Source organism: Barbus barbus (assembly GCF_936440315.1).
Source record: "Barbus barbus genome assembly, chromosome: 11".
NCBI lineage: Eukaryota > Metazoa > Chordata > Actinopteri > Cypriniformes > Cyprinidae > Barbus > Barbus barbus.
Genome location: NC_136739.1, coordinates 8,163,261 through 8,188,738, shown reverse-complemented (window position 1 = coordinate 8,188,738; position 25,478 = coordinate 8,163,261). Strand labels below are relative to the sequence as shown.

The 25,478-nt window shown below is 36.4% G+C and overlaps 1 protein-coding gene across 1 annotated transcript in view; it reads right to left on the bottom strand.

The window, feature by feature from the left end:
- Positions 1 to 9,846: 9,846 nt before the first annotated feature.
- Positions 9,847 to 25,478, bottom strand: part of LOC306877104 (dual 3',5'-cyclic-AMP and -GMP phosphodiesterase 11A-like) — a gene marked incomplete at both ends in the record, with an annotated part of 87,338 nt that continues 71,706 nt past the window's right edge. The window contains 8 exons of the mRNA XM_079428641.1: positions 9,847 to 10,050; positions 13,720 to 13,803; positions 15,622 to 15,696; positions 17,568 to 17,631; positions 17,718 to 17,795; positions 18,615 to 18,715; positions 23,440 to 23,530; positions 23,670 to 23,779. Coding sequence (XP_079284767.1) covers positions 9,847 to 10,050; positions 13,720 to 13,803; positions 15,622 to 15,696; positions 17,568 to 17,631; positions 17,718 to 17,795; positions 18,615 to 18,715; positions 23,440 to 23,530; positions 23,670 to 23,779 — 807 coding nt within the window. The remainder of the gene's footprint in view (positions 10,051 to 13,719; positions 13,804 to 15,621; positions 15,697 to 17,567; positions 17,632 to 17,717; positions 17,796 to 18,614; positions 18,716 to 23,439; positions 23,531 to 23,669; positions 23,780 to 25,478) is intronic.

Sequence of the window (25,478 nt, the reverse complement as noted above, 5' to 3'; positions counted from 1 at the left end):
GTCCTTCTCCACAATCTTCCTCAGGGTCCGGTCACCTCTTCTCATTGTGCTGCGTTTTCTGCCACACTTTTTCCTTCCTACAGACTTCCCACTGAGGTGCCTTGATACAGCACTCTGGGAACAGCCTATTCGTTCAGAAATCCTTCTGGACAGCAGTCAGGTCGGCAGTCTTACCCATGATTGCGGTTTTGAGTAATGAACCAGGCTGGGAGTTTTTAAAAGCCTCAGGAATCTTTTGCAGGTGTTTAGAGTTAATTAGTTGATTCAGATGATTAGGTTAATAGCTCGTTTAGAGAACCTTTTCATGATATGCTAATTTTTTGAGATTGGAATTTTGGGTTTTCATGAGCTGTATGCCAAAATCATCAATATTAAAACAATAAAAGGCTTGAACTACTTCAGTTGTGTTGTAATGAATCTAAAATATATGAAAGTCTAATGTTTATCAGTACATTACAGAAAATAATGAAATTTATCACAATATGCTAATTTTTTGAAAAGGACCTGTATATATATATATATATGTAATTTTCTTTTTTTTTTTTTTTTTTTTTTTTTATAAATCAATCATAAAGCTCCTTATCCAGAATCCCTCCTTATCCAGAAAATCACGATGGTAATGAAGTACTGTTTAAGTACAGTTTTTAGACATTTCTACTTTACTCGAGTATAATTTTGTAATTTTGTATGAGTTTTATTTTTTAAAAGTTGTTACATTTTTAAAAAGAAAGTTAATATTTTTGCTCAGATTAATTTCTTTTGTTGAATTTGCGTCCAGTACTGCCATAGAGTAGGCAGTTTGCGTAGGGCCACTAACGGAGCACCAGTCGCTAAAAAACATTCCGTTGTAGTTTTTATATCAACCACAACAAATTGTTACACTTAAAATTTGTAATAGCAATTAAAATATGGATTTTTTTTATCAATGCAGTAAGAACACACCACCCATCAAATGATCACAGTTGATGGAAAAACAAGGAATTTGTTCAGGATGTGACTACCACAGTCTGGCGCTGAGAACTGAGAAAGACAAAAAGCTCAAGATGAATCACTTGCAGGTATGTACACAAACTTATTAAACTTTATCATTTTAGTTATCAAAGTGAAATTGTGACTATAAAGCGCAATAAAACAACAGCAAGAGAAGCTTTGTGGGTCGGTCATGGTGAGATTCATTTTGCTAAAGAATCTTTTGATCAATTCGGTTCCTTTGAATGTCAAACCAGTACACAAAGAGGTCTGAATGATTCAATCATTCGAATCGCCATTCTGCTGCTGACGTCACGAATATTTAGAATGTGTGTCATTGTGACTTCACAGGGATTGGCTTTAAATACAGAGGATCTCTGGATGAGCACGAGTAGCTGGGTTCTGGTTTCACTGCACATCCTGGGTTATAGGGGAACCATATGCTTAATTTAGATTAGTTTTGGGGAGTTTAGCATCAGGGAGGTGCTCTACATCCTAACCAACACCATATCATTTACTGTGTAAAGACAGGAACACACTCTTCACACTTCACATTGTACGTCACATAGCCTACAACAAATTACCATGTTATTACCATCACTGTACCATGGTACTGCCACAAAATCTCATTTCAGCACTTTAATGTAAACGGCTACACTATATTTAATGATTTAGTCATTTGTGAGATTTAGTCAGTCAAAACAATTTTGATCTTAAATGATCATTTTGTGAATATCAAAGTTTTTGTGCCTGTTTGCTAATGATGGATTTATGGATACATCCATACTTTTAGATTAAAAATTATAGTTTTTATTTTGAATTAAAAGATCAAATCAGACCCTTGGAGTAAAATGACCCCAAGTGGCATTGTGTGTTGTTATTTTTACATTTAAATTTAATACTTATTGTAATTATTCAGTGCACATTTATTATTTAATATTTCCTTGAATTAGGTGTATATTTCAAACATCTTCACTTTTCATTAAAACCTATGGGCTAACTGAGTGAAATCATTACATTTGCATTTATAGAGTTGCTATTATGACATATCTTCAATTAAAATATGAGCAATTGAATATGTAAATATTCATATGTTTGTATATAAGTCATAGTATAGTATTACCTTTGAGATTAATCTCTTTTACTGGGATTTTGCTTTCTTAGTTGAATAATTGAATAAGCAATGGCAGTCAAAATACGTTTAAATAGAATAGTTGATTTAGCATTTTACAATAATGGCACTTTAAATATAGAAGTATCAATAAAGAGGGGCTTCATAACTCTCTTTTAACATTTTACATTTTGTGCTTTGACATCTAATAAATAAGGTAAAAGTAAATCCGCATTGTTTTAATCTACCCTATCATAACCTGCCGTTTAGTGTGGGATATTAAACAAAATTCCCCTTCATTATATATGTGCTGCTTATATTTATATTTGTATATATTTCTTTGTTTTTATGTATGTGTGCCAAATACCTATTGTGGTGATAAATTATTAATAATATGATCATGAAATGTTTCTCTATAGTAATCATGTCTAACAATTCATAATATATTTCTACGTTCTAATTTAAACAATGCATTTTATTTGATGAAAGACACAAGTATGACATTTTAACAATTTATGAATAATGTCATTGTTGCTGAACTAGGAGTTTATTACTGCATGAACACACAGTAGGCTTTGTTGTCAGATTTTAAATAATTAGTAAATGGTAATTTAGATCCAGTTTAAGATGACATATACATATAGTTTTACTAAAGAGTTAAAGTGAAAAAAGGTACTATAAAATATTAACAAAATTAAATTGTATTATGCAGAAGAGAATTTTTAACGGTGTGTAAAAGATTACATATTTTCATTTTTGCTTGAACTGTAGTCTGCTAGGATGCCGTCCATCATTTAAAATGTACTGATGATTGGCTGCTTAAGTCATATCAATTCATTGGTTAAAAATGAGTTTGTTACCTGAAGAACATTCAGTTCTTTAAACTTCTAGAAATCTGAAATTTAGGTTTAATTTTAAAATATTTAGTCACTGATTTTAATCTAGAGACACTCCTATGTAAATCTAGTTTCTGTAAAAAGCCTTTGGGTGTGAATCATTGTGCACAAATGCATCTCACCACGCGGTGTCACAGTTGAGTGGCATCTGTCTGGATTTGAATACAATGCTGCTCCTAGGAGCCCCTGAACACATTTTCACTGTTACTGCTTATGTAACAGCTGATCACACCTGACTTATGAACTGAACTCATTTGTGCTTCATGGCCTGAATTATGTGTGTCAGGTTAGTGAGACGTCTAAAATGAGCAGTACTGCAGGGCCGCTAGTAGTTTCATCGCCACCTCTGCAGCCTGTCAATGCATTTCTCATTCAGTTTCTCCACAGAGATTGTTGTGAACCAAACCAGCTGCAAGATCAATCTCAACATTACAAACGTTGATTCAAAGCAAGACTAAAAAGCTCATCCATTCAAAGTTGTAAATAAAACAAAGATTATTAAGATAAGTTTTGCAATAAAATTTTGAAGTAGAAAGACTGGAACTGTATTTTAAGTTTAATTCATTTGTGAAGTTTACAGTTTTTCTCAATTGCTTTGGCACATTTTTCGAAACAGTCTTAACTGTGAGTGCAAATGTCACAACTGTTTGCTGGAACTTCAGAACTTTATTGCATGTCTGCAAAATGTACTCACCCAAAACATTTAATTCATGCTTCAAAACCTAGTTAACCTGTCAGTAATTTGGCCAAGGCCACCAAAATATAAAGTGTTTTTGTCATCGTGTGAGCCACACTGGTCAGAATGTTCAGTTGTTTTTTCAACATGACTGTCAACCATGGAAATGAAGGTTTTATAAAAAAATAAAAAAAATCTGATATTTGTTGAGGAGTCAATAGTTCATAGAAAAAAAAGTATATGAACATTATACAGTACATTTATTTTTGTGCGAATGTATTACATGTAGTGTGAAGTGTAACAGTGCACCTGATGTAAACTATGGCAACAGCTTGGATGACAGTTACTGTACTGAAACGCAGAAGGCTGCACTTATGTATGCCATATTTCCTTTCAAAAGTACAAATTTACACATTACTGTATGTGGGATATTGATTGAAAGAGACTGTTTCAAAATGTTTGAATTATTGAGGATATGGTCGATCTCCCAATTTTTAGCTGCACCCTTCAGTCATTGTAAGGCCATGATTGACACCATTATTTCATCTGATATGTACCTCTGTCCTTGGCCTCTTCTTCCTCTTCCTCTGTTTTGTCTCTGTACACTTCCATGCATCCTTACTCCTCTTCTTCCTCTCGGCTGTTGACCCTGATTGTTTTCTGGATGTTCATCCATCGTCAGAATTTGTAACTTTTGTGTTGTCCTCTGTCTATATATGCTTTCCAATTGAAGGGTCATGAAATGCGCCTTTGAGCTATTTCAGAGAATTGGTTTATCATTGGTTGATCTACATTCTCTTCATTAGTGAGAGTCAAGATTCACTTGCACAATTCATGGCAAATTTACAAAAGTCACAAAAAACAGTTTATGACAACTAGATCAACCATTTTGTATTTAATGACTTATACGAAGAGCTAATGACTAGATGTTTTGAGGGGTAAGACAATAGCAGAGAACTATATAATACATTTTGAGATAAAGTAGGAAAAACTGATAAAGTAGGAAACAGCAAATGTACATAATTAGTTGCATGAATGTACCAAAGCAATCGCAACTTGTTCAAAAGAATGAGAAACTGCTTTTATGATGTGCACAAGTGACTAGATGATGTGGAGTTTGAACAAGCAGTTTTGAAAATTTCATTTCTGTTCTGAGAAATGCACCAAAGCAACTGAGAAAAACTGTAATAGCAATTTCTGAGTGATAATTTTCTATGCCACTTTTTTTTAGTGTTGAAGCATGCAAAAAAAAAAAAGTATGCACAGTAAACTTGCAACTCATAACTAGCAGCACGTTTATTTGATTTAGACAGTTTACACTTTCAGAAATCATGCTTCAGGATTCTCAAGAAATCTCTGCCATACAAAAGGAGAGTTAAACCAAGAGAACAAGACAATTCAAAAGAGCCTCATCACTTACATAATGCCTCAGAGAAGAATCTAACAGTGGTAATAACAAGAACCAATCCCCCAAGAAATCCTTGGGAATAATGTAAAACATTCTGAATAATGCAGTTGCACAATATGAAACTATTCCTCCCCGCTGCGATGCAACAGCTGCTTCCATGCAGGTACATTAAATCAAGTACTGAATAATGAATTACAGGTGAATCTCATTACAGGTAACTGTTCATCTCTGAAGCAGACACTTCTTCATGCAATTACATTTTACTCTTTTATCAGTTGACATTTGAACTTTGTTCATTTCCCAAGAGCAGGTGGACTTTTAGCACAAGGAGGCTTTCAAACCACAACACGATGATCAAAGTGCAGTCACGTGTCAAACCAGAGTCCACTTCAGGACGCAAAGGAGCGTGGGACAGGGAAGAGAAACTAAATGTCTGATCTGAGTGAATGTTTGTGGTTGTGTGTTATAGCTTTCCTCAAAACGTTAGATGTTTTCCTAAATGGAGGAAGACTTTCTGTAGAGGAGCCGTGTTAAACCGCCCTGTGACCTCTGACCTGACTCAACCTGGAAGTGCAGAGTTTATCATAGAACATGTTTGATCACAGTAGATAGATGAACAGCCACTAAAAACACTTCACTGTGTAATTATACAAATTTAGCCCCATACAGCCAGTCCATCTCTGACAGCAAACGGATACATTAAACAGCCCCAATACCCTTCCCATCAGCCAACAGGGTTTATTTTTTCCAAAATACTACAGTATAGTCATAGATTTCCTCCTCCATCCAGGAAAACTGAAAAGACCAGATAATAGGCATTTATTTTGTGACGGGTTTGTGTTGAAAATCCAGTAGTGTGCTATGCTTGTTAGCATTCATATTTAAAAAATATTCTGATTTTTTTTTTCTAAAAGCATTCATGAATTATAATCAGTTATACACTCCTGGACAAAAACAAACAAACAAAAAGGAGAGCTATGAGAATTAAAAACAAAAAAGGAGATAATTTGGAGACTTCAGATTTACGAATTTTGGCAGAAAATGTGTTGCAACTGAAAGAAAAAAACTTTATGGTCCTAAATGATCCTTTATAGAAGATATAGGTGATTTTATTAGATTCTGAAATGATGCTTGTGTGCACTGAAGTAGATTTTTAATTAGTAAAGGCACATACATGTCTCAGATTAGACTGACAATTTCGCAAGAACTCTTATGGAAAAAAAGGTGGCTGACAAAAGCAGTCTGAAGTTAGAAATAGGCCCAAATAGAACCTGCAGACATCCCCCCCCCACATTTTCTACACTAATTTGTGGAGAAGAGTAATGCACTTCTGTAGTAGCTGAAAACATGACCAAATTATTCAAAGTATTTAATAAGTACTCAAACATGCAGAAGGTGTGTAGAACTTCTGTGTAAACCTGCCAGGCGTTCTGTGGAGTTCAGCAGGTTCTGTGTGGATCTGGAATGAGGGATGTTGGGTTCGAGGTAATCCAGTAAGAGGCACCCACACCACGGCTGCGTCCCAAATCACATACTCTCAGAGTAAGTACTACTTCTTACTAAGTAATTACTTTAAAATGGTATGTTACGTTTAGTCTGAATGTGTGTATTATGAATTTAATATGTACGTAGTACATTCATCATGTAACCAAACAGCATCAGTTGGATAGGTTACAGTATATGTCCATTGGATGTACACTTCAGAATCTCGCCGCAAGTAGTAAGTCATCCGGGCACTTTTCAACTAATGTTTTATGAATACTGTGAATTTGGACATACTACTCTTTTCACATTCTACTTTCCATCTACTATATAGTAGGGAAGTATGTGATTTTGGGTGCTGCTTCATGTGGTTAAAACAAGCAAGGAATGTAAGGCCTGTTTCACTCCAGCCTAAGGGGCCGTTCACACACAACACGTCTAAAAACGCGGAATCAGGAATGGTTTTAAAATGCAAGGGTCTTGAGACGTGCTTTTGAGACATGATGCAATTACATAAATAACAGACAATAGCCAAACAGCAGAATAGATAGAGAATATCAGGCTCCTTTTGTAAAGAAACAGATTGTGATAATCACTTTAATTTTTTTTTTATATCCGCACACAGCATCTATCAGTGCTTTCTCTGCTATGCTGCTGTCATAAAAAAAACAGCTTCCATGCCAACTTGCTACTGTAAACAAAAGCTTGCAATACTTGCCCCGCCTTCGGGGACTTCTGATTGGTCCATTTTGGAAATTACAATTGAAATTGCAATTTTGTAAAATTGTAAAAGTTGCCATTTTTTTATCTTGACACGGCATCTCAAAAACACGGTGCTAATGTGCGAAACGCTGCAAATGCGTGAGACCCGAGCGCAACGTTCATACATGTCCAGCTAGCACGTTTACATAGAAAAACAATGGAAAATAGCACACTGGAATGGAAAAGCACATTTTATGTCTAAGTTAGGTTTTGTTTTTGTTTTTTCTAAATAAACGTTACAAAGCTGCAACTCTGAATTTCTGGGTTACTGCATCAAGTATTTTCTTTAATAATTTATGAAATGGTTATTAGGAGTTGGCCAGTCAGAATTACCACAAAGTGTATCATAAAATGTAATTTACATGAGGAGAGGCATCACATTTATAGCCAAAAAAGTAAGTAATAAGTAACTACATAAAACTCAAAACCTAAAGTTAAACTAGAAATCTATTGTATGGCTTTTATGGTACTTTTAGACCTTTTGAGTCTTTTTGAAGCTAGAAGCTTTAAACCTGTGGTGCGTTTCCCCGAATGATGACATATTTCACTACCATAGTGCGATACATTGTTGGAGAAACAAATTATTCTTAACCGTTTCCCGAAAAAGTCGTTGAGCACGTAAGGTAAAAATAAATGCATATTATAAGACCCTGCATGCATGTCAACCTGTTGTTGGGGACTCCCAAAACCAAAATATGAACCTTTCATTACCCATAATAGGGGTACTTTAATGATGTTAAGAAGGTGGAGTGAAAACTTTGCTAAGTTGTTTGCGAATGTTTGTTGGAACTATAGATTCGGGAAACACCAAACTGTTGAACTATGTTGGTAACGACAGAACATGCAAGCATTGTTGGTTAACTATGATTTTGGGAAATGCACCAGAGTGCAAATTTCATTTTTGTTTTTGCATCATACATACTAGGGGGTGTGCGATTAATGAAAAAACAAAAAATCTCAATATTTTCTGAAATTTTGTTGATAACGATAATTAGACAATATTTTGCTGAGCATGCTATTGTGCTGTCATGGACAGCTGACTCACAATACTTTTCGTGTTCTGTGAGGTGGTTAGTTTGTAGGAGTAAGAGAAATTAACTTTTCCAATAAGTTTAAATTGATTTTTACCTTTTATGAACATTTTACCTTAATAAGGCCAATTTTTTTTTCCTAATTAAATATGCATCATATTTTGTGTTAAATTCTTAAATGTAATCAATAAATTCAAATAGTAAGACACTATAGGGCTGTTACACCTCAAATTAAATTTGCAATGCAGAGGTGGCACAGAATCTGCATCTGAAGTGGCATTTAGATGCATTCACATAGACTGTTAAACGCAGGACATGAAAACATTTAACTTGTAGCTACAAATGCATAATTAATGTTTTGAAGTAAAAAAAATCGGTGGCAAATCACTGCATGAGTGAGTCATTGAACCATTCATTCAACCGATTCGTTCAAATTATGGCTGATCAATTCAGTAACGAAACACCATCATGTGTTTCTCAGAGAAGCAAAACAGTTCTGCCGTGGCTTTGTTTGAAACTATTTTAGTTGACGAAATAGAGCAAAAACAGGAGCTTGTGTCTAAACTGCAACTGTCAATTAATATTAGCTTCTTGTTTATTGTTAGGTTTTTGCAATATACTTGATAATGTCCAATCGCATATCGTTTAAACAATTATGATATTATCGCAGAAGATATATATCGCACACCCCTACTTGAAACAATAAAAGTGTGAATAAATGATGTCAGATCTTAGGGTTTTCATCATGGGTGCTGGAATAAAAACACACTGCTTACCTTCGAGATATGAAACAGGCCCAAGACATGAGGGAAAATCCATGATGATATGCAGGGTGAACTAGAAACAAGAGTGATGTCAAGGACGGGCTGCATGCAATATCATAGGGTTTTACCAAGGCACAGAGTACAGCGCTGGAGTGGATTTGCATTGCAAGCATTGCCAAGAGCCCCACGGCTCAGCAAACCCCTGATCCTGGAATAAATACATCAGCTAAAACAACAAAGGCAAAACACAGAGTCAAATCCTGCAGTAGTCATTTCTTCACATGGCATACGCACAGAACAGAACCGAGCTCCAGTGCTCAGGATATGTGTCCATTCAACAAGATCAAAGCTACAAAGGGAAAAATACACTATCATACCTTTAAAAAAGCGGCAATCCTTCTTAAACAGTCCCTGCTGAAAGTAGCTTACACGCACGATAGAGTCTTTATGTTAGCATGCTAGCCCTAAAGTACCTAATTCAGCCAATTAGCTTCTGGGCGTAAACACATCCCTAAGGTTCTCCGTTGCTAGCTAAACGTGCAGTCTTTACACTGTGGAGACGAACGCAAACTCGGTCGTGGTTGCCTGAAGTGCTCGCAGACAGCGCAAATGCCCAATAGAGGGCGCTAGTGAGGTAATGGTTGCTGGTCTGAAGCATGCAGCAGAGGTCAAAACTCCTTCTGTCTGGATTGCTGCGGGTCAGAGAGAAGCATTGTGGCAAAATCTGGCAGGTTTCTCTCTTGGGAGTTAGCTCACGGAACGAAAAGGGCCGGCGTCGCTGGTGCCTGTGCAGCTGCAGCTGGTTGCAGTGCTGTCTGCGTTATGTGGACTGCCAGGGCTGCTGGTTTCCTGGCTGCGCTGGTGTCTGTGGTGAAGCTCTTCCCATTTGGCACGATTGGCCTTGATCAAGTCAACCATTGGCTGTAGTTTGGGGTTTAATTTGGCAAATGTCTGGAGAGAAAGAGCTGATTTAAGTAAACTGCATTTGCACCAATGGTAGACACATTAACAACATAAGATCCACCCTTTTAAAAGTTGATACGTCTATTCATTTTAATACACAAACAATAGTAAAAACAAAAAAAGGAAAGAAAAAAGATGTGTGCTGAATTTTAATAAAATGCAGTGTACTCCAAATCCTAAAAGTACATTTAAAACTACTTGCAGATAAAATATTAATGAAATAAAACATCACTTAAGTGTGCTCAAAGAGAGACACTTTCATTTCTTAACTTGCACTTTTAAAAAATCCACCTTGTAATGTCAAATTAAAAGTTGTACTTTAAAGTACATTTTAAATGATTTTTTAAATTATCTTTTGTTGTGCTTTAAAGAAATACACTTATTTTGATGTGTTGATTAACATATTAAAGCACATGTAAAGCACTTGATTATAATCTTACATTCAATATTGCATGTTAAGTTAATATACTGTATTTAAATGTATTAAACTGCAACCTCAACATTACAAATACATGCCTTACAAGTTATAAAAGAAAATAAGAGTAAATTTTTGTTTACCATAAATGCTTGCCAGTACGTTCACTTTAACCATATTTAAAAGACAATAGAAGTAATTATGAATTTACATATAATAGTGTACTTAAGTCCTACATACTGTAAGTGGGTCAACAATACTTTTTCATTTAACTGCAATTTAACATGCAATTAAGTGTCTGAAGATATTAATGTGTTTTCAGTTTGGATATTCTTTTAAAGTATATTATTTATTTTTCATAATCGGTACTCGTTTTAAAGCAACTATATTCAAAACCACCTTATTAAGGTTAAGGATTTTTACTAGAATGTGAAGAAGAAAAAAAAGGCGACTGTATTCACTAGAAATTAACATTCAAACAGGAAGGACAGATTCTTGTGATTCTCATGTCACTATTTGAGAACATCACACATTTTTAGTTAACTCTAAAGCATTAAAGTGAGGAATGACTGCACATGAATAAATGAGCTGTTGTTTGAGTTGCTCAGTGATAAACTGTCATAATGCTGCCATGTGCTGGAAAAAACACTCTCCATGTTTCAGTCAAGTGTTTTGTTGAATTATCTGTTGTTACACGCAGAAAATCTGACCATAATCGCCAGCACAGGTGGCGATCTGCGGGGATCTGCCAATTATCGTTCAATCTCAAATTAAAGTTTGTGGTAAAAATGATATTATGCCTTACATTTAGTTGGTTATGTTTTACTATATGTTAGATTTTAGTAGGTGATAGAGGCCTAGCCAGCTGAAAACCAGCCAGCCACCAGGTCTGCATGAGCTATGAGAGCAGCAAACCAGCTTAAACTGGGTTCATGTCATCATGCCATTCCAAACCTGTATGACTTTCTTTCTTCTGCAGAGCATAGAATATATTTGGAAGAATGTTGGGGTCTAAACAACATCAGACCCCACTGACTTTCATTGTATTGCCAAAAACACTTGAAATATTTTTTCAAACTATAATCTTTTGTATGACCAGGTCTGTAACCACCAAAGATACTAAGGGGAACATGTCCACCCCAATATTTAGACGTGACCAAATTGTCTTCCCCAATATTTAATACTGTATTCTTGATGCTGCTCTGCTGCACTTCATTACACACCTGTTTATTGTTGCCATGACTTTCCTGCATACCCTTTTTTTTTTACTGTTTTTATTTATTTTATTATTGCTTTAAATCCCTTTTAATCCTTTAAATAAAAAGATCATCCCCATCTAATTTCCAAGATATGGTTATGGCCTTGAGCTTGATAGATCTGGACACAGACAAATGAGCAATAGTGAAGAAGTTTAAACGAGAGGAACAATGAGAGAAAGAGAGAGAGAGAGGGGAGGGTCAAGGCAAAAAACACTCCCACACATTTCCTGCTTTCCCGCAGAATGTGTGACTGACAGCATTCTTTAAAAAAAACACACACACACACACAGTGTGGCAAAATCTACGAAATCCGCTCTGTCTGTAACAGCTTTCCATTTCATTCATACATGCAGGTGATTTTAAACCAAGCTCTCAAAACCCACTTGAAATAAAACCAAATGAAAAGAGAATTTATTTTCTTTAGACATTTAATTAGTGGTAATATAATTAGTTTGCTAAGGCAAGCAACACTCTTTTTGCTGCTCATTCTTAGAGTCAGTGATCTGATCAAATCCACACTCACATATTTAAAGAGCAGAATATCTTGGACCCTAGCAACCACCTACTGTAGCAAATCAATGGCATAGCAACCAGCTAGAATACCCTAGCAACTGCATTTCACAACACCAAATAAAGCAACACCCTGACCTTCTGGCAGAGGTTAATTCTCTTCAGAAAATTGAAAATTCTGGTTTTCATGTAATTTACAACATTATTAAGCGTTTTCATCTCTGCCTTTCTTTGAGGATGAAGGCTAATAGAGGAATTAGAGCATACAAAGCGTGGGTGACGTCGTGTTACGCCTGTCTCTGAGATCTGGCCTGCTAGACTGATATTTCTGTTCATACAAGCAGAATAAAAAGGAGAAGAATGAGAGAGGGAATGTTTGAGGGAACTGTGTCCATGAAAATGTGTGAATATTTCCTATATAGCTTACTGTATCATAGTTGATACAAACATTTCTAAGGCCTCTAAATCTAAACCTGTTGTACACAATCTACTGTACTACATGCCTTCTGTCATCTGATTGATATTTCAGACTTTTTTAGCAAGTGAAAGGCTGCTTAGTTTAATTGTAAAAATGTCCTCCTCCTGGTTGTGGTTCACGTGTCTTTTCTCTGTGAAATCTTTTCTGATTTTTATAAAGGAAACATGAATAACTTTTATATTGTAATATTTCAAGAATGGCACTTACTGGACTCAAGCAGCTTATGTTTACTTGATTATCCACACATCACTTTTTAGAAAGATCATATTACAGTGTATCAAATGTGATCCATCAGGCTTTTGAAGAACATTTTATTTGTTCATCTCTCAATGAACAATGTATTTCATGAAACTGCACTCTATGTTTTGCTGCCAACAATACAAACTACAGAGCTTTGATCAAGAAACCAAGCATTTAAATATAATCTTAATTGAAGACATATTATTGTGAGATATAGAGTGACAACTGATATTTATATGCATTGCATGTAAGTTGTCTGCAATACTATTATAAAGATCTCAGTGATTTACATTACAAGCTATCAGACTGTCATCTTACTTTTTGGTCATATAAACAATAACATCTACATATTTTGACTCAGTTTGGGTCTCTGAATAAAACTGAGGTGCTTTTTTCTCCTAAAGTATGAGCTTCATGTTCTATTACTGTATCATACTATATGAGCTATAAAAGTAGGTTTTTTATTTTTTAATTTAATAAACTATTCCACTTATTTAAAAAAATATATATTCAGTCAGTCATTGTTAGCTGGATTCCTGGTACAGATCAGTCGAGTGTGTTTGGGGTGAAACTATCTTTGTCTAACAAATATAACATTTCATTTCATTTGATGGCTCTAGTGTGGCAGAAATGACAATTCAAGCTTTAAGTGATATCTATAAAAATGTTTGTTTTTTTATCGATTGGGTAACTACCCTCTTTGACTCTATATACTGTAAGATTTTTTTTCATTGACTGTATTGATGATGTATTACCTCATACAGCGGCGCACAGATTCCATCAATCCACTCCAGCTGTAGACCTGGCAGCTCATCTTTGCGGTTTCGGTCAAAAATTGCCTATTACACACACACACACACACACAAATACAAACTAATAAATATTGATTAAACACAAACCTGCAAATATGTTTAGAAGTGCTGCGATCCCTAAAACCCTAAAGCTTATCTCAGTTGTTTCTCAGACAAGATGAACAAACGGAGACATTTGCTTAAGCCCCTTTGTGAAAAGAAGTGCATTTTACGTACATAAATAATATAATTGAAAAGAATATAACTTAAAAGGAATAGTTTAAATGCAATTAGCTGAACATTAGACTGCGTTTTTGACCCACTTACAGTAAGTAGGATTTAAAGGTGCAATAGGTGATTGTCTTCAGAAACATTTTTTGTTCTGCTGGTTGAAAGTCTCTTCACATCCTTATAGCAATCATTAAGTTAAGTGGTCTAAATGTATTTATCTGTATTTATATATTCTCTGGAAGGTGTAGGACCAAGAAATGTTTGTCCAATCAAAACGCTTGGTCTGACTGTTTTAATTGTCTTTCCTACCTGCCTGTCAACGTATGTATTTGCATCCATCTGCGCACCCTGTTCGCTACGTGAGCTACGTGCATGAACTGTGTTCCGGTTGACATGCTCCCTACACAGTGTTCATTGCTCCCTACTCCCTGAGCAGGGGAAATCCGTTGAAGTGGAATCATGGCGGGATATCTGGTGATGTCCACTTCGCAGGGCACTTATGACTTACGGTGGAATAGAACAACCGTCGGACGTGATAAGATAGGAAATGTGCGGGGAGGGCGCAAGGACTGTAATTGGGAACTGCTGATGTGGCCTATTGTAGTAATTTAATGTTGTCTCTGGTATTCTGCTCTTTGTGCGTATGTGCGTTCAGGGGGCGTGGCTTTGGACAGTGATTGCAGGGAGGGTGGGACGTTCGCTTTCAGTGCTATCAGGCTAAAGTTAGCATTTTCCGAGATCTCCTACTGCACCTTTAAGTACATCTTTATATGTAATTTCATGATGCACAACAAAATATTAATATATAATGATTAAAAATGCATTTTAAAGTAAAACTTTCAATTTACCAATATTACAAAATGTTTTAAGAAACAGTCATGAAAGTGAACACTTAAGTGGTGTTTAATTTCATATTATATATATAAGACTCCAGGTATACTACAAGTGCAAAAAAACACATTAAATATAAAGAGATATAAAAGCGCAACCTCTGAGCAATAACATTTTCCTTTGAGAAACAGAGACACAGACCCTCTTGAATTAACCCTTTTCATGTGTTTTTGTCTTTGTGTTGTTCACCATCTCCACCTACAGATATAATTAGATGGACATAGTTCGTTGTTTGCCTTTAAGACAATTAATTTAATGCACTTGTCTGTTGTAGCTGATAATGCCTGTGCTCTTTTCTTTCTCTTCGCAGATCTGTGTGTGTGTGTGTGGCTGTGCAGGCTGCAGCACAGAGATAGAGGGTCCGTGTTGGAATATATCATGCTAACTCCCACACACTCTGAGCAAAAGACTTTTAACCTGAGGCGAGCGTCTCAACAGAGAGCTTCAAAGCTGTGGCATCCCGAGACTTCCTAATGTTACCTTCTGCCTCACAATCCAGGCCAATGGGAAATATACTGAGGGAAAAAGCTAGCTATTTCTCTTTTAAAACTGGAAGAGTATGTGCAAACTTCAGTTTCATGCAGTTCTGTCATAATCTGTCATGGCCATGTAAAGAAGCTATACACTTTTGCATAAATTTAGGCATTTTACAGCTGAACACACATTTCTAACAAAAATACATTCGTTCTATAAAGAGGCAGGTGATCATGATGTGATCAGGTGATGTAAGAGTGTTAACCTTACCGAGGGAGTCAGTTTCAGTTCTGATCGCTCTCTGTCTCCCTGCTCGAAAAACTCACTAGTCACCAGCTCTGCAACCTGTTAGAAAGCAGAAGACACATGTTAACACGCTAGCATTTAAAGGAGGCATAACACACACAGTTTCACCCAATCTCATGTTAATCTTGATTACCTGTGTAGCACTGCATATTTCATATCTCCATAAAGTCTTTAGTTTTATCATATTTATAAAAGAAAGATACAGCTTTATGATTCTCTCTGAAAAAAGCTGAGCTCCTGGAGGTGCGCCGTGGGCGTAGCTAAAGAGTGACGAGCACTGGGGCATCCATTACCAACAAAACACAGACATTTGATGCTGTTTCACTTACCACCTGCAGTTCTGAATCATGACCAGGATCTTTTATCGCTGGGACCTCTCCATCTTTCAGTATCAAATGATGTTTGAACGGGGCCTTGTTTATAAAACGTTCGTCAACAAACACACTTGTGAAACTCCATTGCTGTCCCGAAAAACAAACTGCATCCACTGTTCACGTAACGCTGGGTTCTTTTGGGAAGCTGAACAAGGTTATCTTTCCCTTACAACCAAAAACACACTTCTTTAGAGACATTCTTCCCGAGCGAGTCCCGTGCAGTGTTGCCGGATGAAGCGCGTTGATAGGTGCACTCTCACTCTTGCGCTGGTCGATGCATGCGTGGGCGTGCTCTTCCACGAGAAATGCCCATATAAGGAGTTCCACCCTCGTTTACGTCAGCAAGAGCCATGATTGAAAAAGACTTTCCGAAACTTGTTCGAACCCGGAAGGAAGAGTTTTGGCACAGACTTCCAAATACTTCCAAATGGCCATGGCTTAGCATGAGAATCCAACTCTTTAAAGGTCCCTTGAAATGCTTTGAAGCACGCAACGTTATTCTATGTGTTGACATCATTTTAACTGAAACAGGAAGACAGGGTGGGGCATATCAAGCAGCCCCGCCCAATTTTAAAATAGCCAATAGTGTTCATTTATATCACAGCTTGGGCTAAAGCCAGAGGCGTTGAGCTCCGTAAAGCCGGAGCTTTAAAATTGCTATAAAATATAGCATTCTGTGTACAATTCAAACAGGACCGATACGTTGTGTGGTCTGCGCTGACTCGTGCATGTGATCCGCTCGGGGCTATCGAGCACGAAACCAGACTTTTTTTTTCCTTAATGGAAAGCATATTTACACTGTCTGAATCATTCCCTGTCCCCTATGTAGTTCACTACGTGCCATTCCCCGTACAGGAAATACTAATTCTGTGAACAAGTGACCTATTTCAGCTGTGGCTTCAGCGTCTATTTATAGTGTAGGGGGCGGGCACTTTGAATTCTAGAGACCATTTGATTGGACAGAAAGTTTGATGAGAAGATGAAGTATGATGTAATGTCAAAAAAAAAAAACGTTGAGCCGTTTTGAGGGAAACGACGAACTGTAAGCTTTGAATGTTTATATCTTCCAAATACGCATTTTGTCACTGTTTTGGCGCACACTGGCATACAGATAACCTTAAGACTAACATATTGATACAAACATTTTGATTTCATGGGACCTTTAACAGTGTAATGCACGAAACAGCATTGTACTCCCCCTTTAAGCCTTATTCATATATTATTATAGTACTTATAAATTAGCTTTTATTCTGTATTTTTAGTTTTCATTTTAATTTTCATTTCAGTTTAAGTTTTAGTAATTGTATGTGGTTTTGTCAATGTCATGTACGTTTGTCATTTTTATACTTTTCAATTTTAGTTTTAGTAATTTTAATATTTTAACTTAAACTTACTTCACTTAGTTGCCAAACAAACATTTCTCATTTTCAAAGTTTAACATCTAATATTTTATTTCACTTCAGCTTTTTTTTTTTCAATCCCAGTCATATTAATTTCCATACTCATCTGTGGTGTATTGTGGGTAAGAGCATCTACCTTGCATGATATCTCCCAGGGTTTAGTGACAGCACCCAGATCACATGCTGTCATCAACATCGACCTGAGAGATGTTTAGAAATGAATTAGAATCAGGTATGTAAAGGTATTTGGTGCGTGTTTGAGCAGGCATGTTCATTTGTAACTTACCTGCACATGTCTCTGTGTTCCTTCACATTCCAGTTGTATTCGCCTTTATTCACCAGCTCAAAGAAGGAATTCCTGTTCCTGTGAATAAAAACTCCAGGAGTACTGTGCAGGTCAAAGAGCTGCCACATGGCGGCAGTACAGGGTCAGGAAAACTATCACATCTGCTACCAACATTAGTGTGAAGCAGGGAAATATTCACACACATGCACAAATTATTATTAACTAAGAACACAATAAACAATACTTATGCCAAGGTATACAGTTCATTTGTGTACATCTAGGTAATATTATAGATACACGACTACTGTTTAAAAGTTTGTGGTAGGTACGATTTTTAAAAAATATTTTTAAATGTGTTTTAAGATTTTTAATTTTTTTAAGCCTCACCAAGGCTGCATTTATTTGATAAAAAAAGAGTAAAAGCCATATCAGTGTGAAATGTTAATATAGTTATATATTGTACAATGTAATTTGTTTCTGTGATGCAGAACTGAATTTTCAGCATCATTACTCCAGTCTTCAGTGTCACAAGATCCTTCAGAAATTATTCTGATATGCCGAGTTGCTGCTCAAAAACGCTTCTTAATACTATCAGTGAGGAAAACGGTGTTGAGTAATATTTTTGTAGAAGCCACAGTTTATTTCAAGATTATTTATTGAATATAAAGATCAAAACAAGAACATTTATCTAAAACAGAAATCTAATAATACTATAAATGCTTTTACTGTATTTTTTTTATCAATTAAATACATGCATTTTGAATAAAAGTAGTAATTTCTTTCATAAAAGAAAAGTCTTACTGACCCAAGACTTTTGAAGTGTAGTGTAGATTTGGCACATTCATATTGAATTGATTTGATGAGACCGAGACAGAAGTGTGTTATTTCAGTACTTACTGGAAGTAGAGCGTTAAGTCTGTGGCCAGTATGGATTGTTTTAGGAGCTGCATGAGTTCTCCATACTCATGTGAAGACAGATTAGAGAAAATATTGTGACCCTGGAGAGACAAAGAAAAAATGTAAATTATTAAACAAAAATATTTTCATTCATATAAGTGTCATTAAATATGGTTCTGCCCAGCAAAAAGTATATTTTGAAGATGTTTGAGAACTGATGTTGAGATCTGCACTGATGGTGTTTCATGGTAAGTCAACTGACTCCGTGTGGCGATGTATTTTTTATCTTACAGATACAGGTACTTTTCAGATAGTCCTATGTCAGGATACATTTCCATATAAAGTGGGTTTGTGTATGAATATATAACCATAACTTAACATGTAACTGAATTCAAGCCACCCACGCATGCTTACATCAGAGTGCCTGATTAAAATAAACTATTTAAACGTGCAAAAAAAAAAAAAAAGTGTGTGAAGTTTAAACGAGTCCTCGTGCTGCCTTAAGAAAAGCAAAGACATTTCTTTAAAACACACACATACATTTACTCATGTTTGACATATTTTTCAAATATTTTAATACTTTCACTTTAACTGAATTATTTTCAGCAAATCATTTAGATGTCATCATTTAAGCTTGTTCAAATAGATTTCATTCCAGTAAACTTCTGTTTTTCAGTAACTGCAAGGCATGATGGGAAATAGGATAGGCTATATCTGCCCTACCAGATTAAAGAGCAGGGCAACGGTTCCCATTTCATTAAGGACCAACTTTATTAATACTCGTCTGTCTGCTGGTCAGTGAACACGTTCTTTAAGTAAATGATGACCGAAGCTCATTTGTATGCAAATGACTGTGACACAGATAAACACGCTGTATCTGTAGAAAGCAATTATTCACAGTCAATATCTGTCAGTTACCACAGGGTAACTCTCTCTCTCTCTCTCATTTCCCCCTTGCTATCTCATTTACTGTGGTTAAAATGATTTTTTATATGGCATTGGTTTAGTGTAAGTGATTATTTGAAGTGAAAGTCCAAAAGTCTTCCCAATACAAGCAGTATATAAGTTGACTTGAGCTGTTTGCCTATTATTTTGTTGTTGTTGTTGTTAAACTGATTTGTATTACGGCTTAAGTTAAAGAATCTTATATATTGTACATTTTTCACAGTATTGTGGTTGGTGTTCAATAATAGAAGTAGCCTAATGGTAGATTGTTGTATAGCTTATTTTCTAAAATATAACTCATTGTAAAATGTTGGTACTACAATATTTCTTGTAAATCAATTTTTAGCAAATTCTTCTAGTAAACTGATTTATATAGTAGTTTAATTTCTAGTTAAGAAGTTCTCATTTATTTGTAATTCATTCATCTAAATTGTGACGTATATCGAGAAAACAGCTTCTTGAATGAGAAGAAAAAATGCTGGACATGACTCGTTTTTGTCCATGAGAATTGATTGAATTGTTATTGTTTGGTTTTATATATATAAAGAGCGAGAGAGAGTCATGTGAAAAAGTTAGGACACCCTATTGAATTCCATGGTTTTCTGTATCAGGACATAATAAAAAATATATCTGGTCCTACGCAGGTCTTAAAATTTGTAAAATAAAACCTCAGATGAACAACATCACATTACATACCACATTGTGTTATTATTTAACTAACAAAAATTAAGCCAAAATGGAAAAACCATGTGTGACAAAGTTAGGACACCCTGTGATTCAATTGCCTGTAGATCCACTTTTAGCAGCAATAACTTAAATTAATAATTTTCTGTAAGACTTAATCAGTCTCTCACATCATTCTGGAGAAAATTTGTCTCGCTCTTCTTTACAACGTTGCTCCAGTTTATTGAGGTTTGAGGGCATTTGTTTATGCACAGCTCTCACCACATCATTTCAGTCAGGATGAGCTCTGGACTTTGACTGGACTATTGTAAACCCTTGATTATTTTCTTTTCAGCCGTTCTGTTGTAGATTTGCTGGTTTTCTTGGGATCATTGTGCTGTTGCATGACCCAATCTTGACCAAGCTTTAGCTGTTGAACGGATGTCCTCACATTTGACTCTAGAATACTTTGGGCTACAGAGGAGTTCATGGTCGGCTCAATGACTGTGAGGTGCCCAGGTCATGTGGCTACAAACCAATCCCAAAATCATCAGCCCTCCACCAGCATATGTATCTCTTGGGATGTGGTGTTTGTGCTGATATGCTCTTTAGGATTTCACCAAACGTGGCATTGTGCATTATGGCTAAATATCTCCACCTTGGTCTCATCTGTTCTAGAAGTCTTATTAAGTGAAGTGAAGTGACATACGGCCAAGTGTGGTGACCCATACTCGGAATTCGTGCTCTGCATTTAACCCATCGAACATGCACACACACAGCAGTGAACACACACACACCGTGAACACACACCCGGAGCAGTGGGCAGCCATTTATGATGCGGTGCCCCGGGGAGCATTTGGGGGTTCGGTGCCTTGCTCAAGGGCACCTCAGTCGTGGTATTGAGGGTGGAGAGAGCGCTGGACATTCACCCCCCCCCCCCCCCACAATTCACTCCCCCCACCTACAATCCCTGCCGGTCCGAGACTCGAACCCACAACCTTGGATTACGAGTCCGACTCTCTAACCATTAGGCCACGACTTCCCCTGTTTGTTATGCTTTGTTTAGATGCAACTTTGCAAACCTAAACTGTGCTGCCATGCTTTTTCAGATAGAAGAGGCTTTTTTTTAGCAAGCCTTCCAACATGCCATACTTATATATTTTTCTAATTGTACTGTCATGAACTTTATCATTTCACATGTTAGCTGAGACCCATAGAGTCTGCGGTGTAGTTCTTGGCATTTCTCTGAGCGTTACACGGTCTGATCTTGGAGTGAATTTGCTGAGACGTCCACTCCTGGGAGGATTGGTGTCTGTTTTGAATATCTTCCGCTTGTGAATAATCTACCTCACTGTAGAATGATGGACTTCAAATTGTTTAAAAATGGCCGTATTACTCTTCCCAGATCGATGGCAGCAACAATTGCCTCTCTAAGATCATTTCTGATGTCTTTCCTCTTTGGCATTGTGTTAACACACACCTGAAGGCTATAGACCAGCAAACTGCCAAAACATCTGCTTTTATAGAGGTCCTCCCACTTGCTGATGATCAGTTAATCAAAGGCATTTGATTAGCAGTGCCTGACTGCTACTTAGCCTCCTTAATTCCTATGTTAACAGCAAGGGTGTCCTAACTTTGTCACACATGGTTTTTCCAATTTCTTTATTTTTGTTAAAGCTGCAGTCCATATGTTTTGCCTCTCTGTTGAGAAAATCTGGAATTGCAGCTCTGTGCAGAATTATCTTCCGTGCGTGGGGCTGTGCTCCGGCACGGCTCCAGCGCGGATGAATCTAATGTTTTGAGGAGTATGTGTGTCAGTCTGTCAGTCACCGCACCAGTGTGGATACTGTACTTAGGAATCACAGATTCTAGCCTATGTCTCAGAATATATGACTCAAATAAGAATTTTCACGTCAGGAAAAAAGCATTACAATAAATCGCGCTACCAATGGTGATTAAATCTAATGATCAGACAGCTCATATCACACCAAACCGTGCAAATTATTATTATTGTTATACTTTATTCTAAAATTATTAATGTTAACAACATCAGCATTGTGTGACTATGGAATATAGTGTGTATTAGATTGTAGATTTTAATTTCTGTACAGTCAAATCTAATTGTCATACCATTCGAATTTCATATTAAGAAATTATTTTAACCCAAAAAGCAAATTATTCTTCCTTCGAACTGGTTTTCATTTAAATACAAATCTTGTGTAATCCCAGGCTATCTGTAATCAGAAGCACATTTAAAAATGGAATATAATTTAATTTCATTCACATATGTTTCATAAACACATAAACCTTTCTGGATTACAATCCGACATCAAAATGATGCATTTAACTATTTTAGCTGCTGTGAGAAAAGGCTATAAATGATCCGCCACCTGCAGGATCCTCACATGCAATAGCCTTGTAGCCGGGGCGACTTCTTTGTTTACAGGCGTGACGTAATGACGCAGTGCCATGCTCGAATTTCCCACAAAAACCTACCCGTACCACTCAAATTAGAAAACATTATTATAGTTGGTGTAAAAGTAAGGTGATAGTTTTGAACACTGGCTGGTTATGTACTTTCTCAAATATTGATTTTGGATAATTTTTAACCCCAAAAAAATTACGGATTGCAGCTTTAAATGAATAATGGCACGGTGCAGTATGTCATGTGTTGTTGTTCATCTGAGGTTTTATTTTCCAAATTGTAAGACCTGTCAAGAACCAAATATTTGTTTTATTATGTCCTGATACGGAAAACCATGGCATTCAAGAGGGTGTTCTAACTTTTTCACAAGACTGTATGTATATGTATATATATATATATATATATATATATATATATATATATATATATATGATAACACTTTATTTTAGGGTCTCTTATCTAGTTGCTTATTAGTGTGCATATTACTAGAGTATTAGCTAATACCTAAACTGAACAACTATCTTACTAACTATTAATAAGCAGCAAATTAGGAATTTATTTAGGGAAAAATCGTAGTTAATAGTGGATAAGTGTTCCCTATTCTAAAGTGTTACCATATATATATATATATATATATATATATATATATATATATATATATATATATATATATATTTTTTTTTTTACATTTACATTGAATCATTTAGCAGGTGCTTTTATCCAAAGCGACTTACAAATGAGGATAATAGAAGCAATCAAAACTTTTCATTTCATGGTAACTTTTAAGCTTACTTCGCTCTGCAGGATCATAACAGCATGGTTGAAATGATGGTGCTCTAGTGTGGCTGATGTCCCATAAAGAAGAGAGAGAGCTGATCCCGTCCTGAGAAAGACACAAATGCCATTCAGTTCATGTGCAAAGTGAAGACATCCAGCATTCAGCTTCATAAAACGCTGTAAGCTTTAAAAGACGCCAGACGTGAGTCTAGTATTGGACTAGCGGTTGAGTAGCAGGGTCTCACTTGGCCTGGAAAGCATTGTTGGTTCCTCTGTGGTCCAGATCATGGCAGATGCAGCCCACTATCAGAGCCAGAATCTCCATCTCAGTCAGAGTCTCCTGGAAGCCGGCCGTCTGCAAATGAACACACATAAACATAAATGTCACACTTCTGTGGTAAATGTACAAAGACAGAGCCTGAGGAACACACACACACACACACACACACACACACACCACAGCTTTAACACTGATAATAGTATTAACAGTATCAATGTCTGGGAAACTGCAATGAAGTTTTGTGGGGGGGATTTATATAGTATGCTACATTACCAGCTACTAACAAAAAGTGACCAACAGCATTTAACAATTTAAGAGGACTGTCTTTTTAATTGAACCAATTAATAATCAGATGACATTTTCAATATCAAATTTTACTGATAATGTGATGAGCGAATTAAAATAAAGTCTTTATTTTATTCATATCAGAATATGTGCATAGTTTGGGGTTGGTAAGATTTTTAAAGCTTTTCAAATAAGTATCCTATGCTCATCAAGCCTTCATTAATTTGATTTAAAAATACAATAAAAAAAAAAGTAATGTTGTGAAATATTATTGCATTTTAAAGATCTATTTTGTATTTGTATACAGTCAGGTCCATATATATTTGGACACAGGCAAAATGTTTTATTATTTTAGCTGCTGACCAAAACATATTCAAGTCACAGTTATATAATGAATATGGGCTTAAAGTGCACACTGATTTGAGGGTATTATCATCAAAATTGGAGGAAAGGTTAACGAATTACAGCTCTTTAATATGTACCTCCCCCCTTTTTCAAGGGACTATAAGTAATTGGACAGTTGACTCAAAAGCTGTTTCATGGACAGATGTGGGTTATTCCTTTGTTATTTCGACATCAACTAAGCAGGTAAAAGGTCTGGAGTTGATTCTAAGTGTCCCATTTGCATTTGGAAGCTGTTGCTGTGAACCCACATCATGTGGTCAAAGGAGCTCTCCATGCAAGTAAAACAGACAATTGTTAGGATTCAAAAATGAAACAAATCCATCTGATAGATAGCAGGAACATTAGGAGTGGCCAAATCAACAGTTTGTTACATTCTGAGCAAAAACACACACACACACACACACACACACACACACACACTGGTCAGCACAGCAACACAAAAAGGCCTGGACGTCCATGGAGGACAACGATGGTGGATGATCAGAGGATCCTCTCCATGGTAAAGAAAAACCCTTTCACAACATCCAGCCAAGAGAAGAACACTCTCCACGGGGTAGACGTGTCACTGTCAAAGTCTACAATCAAGAGAAGGCTTCACAAGAGCAAATACAGAGGGTTCACCACAAGGTGCAAACAAGGCCAGATTTGACTTTGCCAAAAAACATCTAAATAAGCCAGACCACTTCTGGAAAAGCATTCTTTTGATGGCTGAAATTAAGATCAACCTGTACCAGAATGACGGGAAGAAAAAAGAATGGAGAAGGCTTGGAGCAGCTCGTGATCCAAAGCATACAACATCATCTGTGAAACATGGTGGAGCAGTGCGATGGCATGAGCATGCATGGCTTCCAGTGGCACTGGGTCACTGGTGTTTAGTGATGGCGTGACAGAAGACAGAAGCAGCCGGATGAATTATGAAGTGTATAGGGATATACTCTCTGCCCAGATTCAATCAAATGGAGCAAAGTTGATTGGGCGGCGCTTCATAGTACAAATGGACGATGACCCAAAACATACTGCATAAGCAACCCAGGAGTTTTTGAAGGTAAAAAAGTAGAACATTCTGCAATGGCCAAGTCAATCT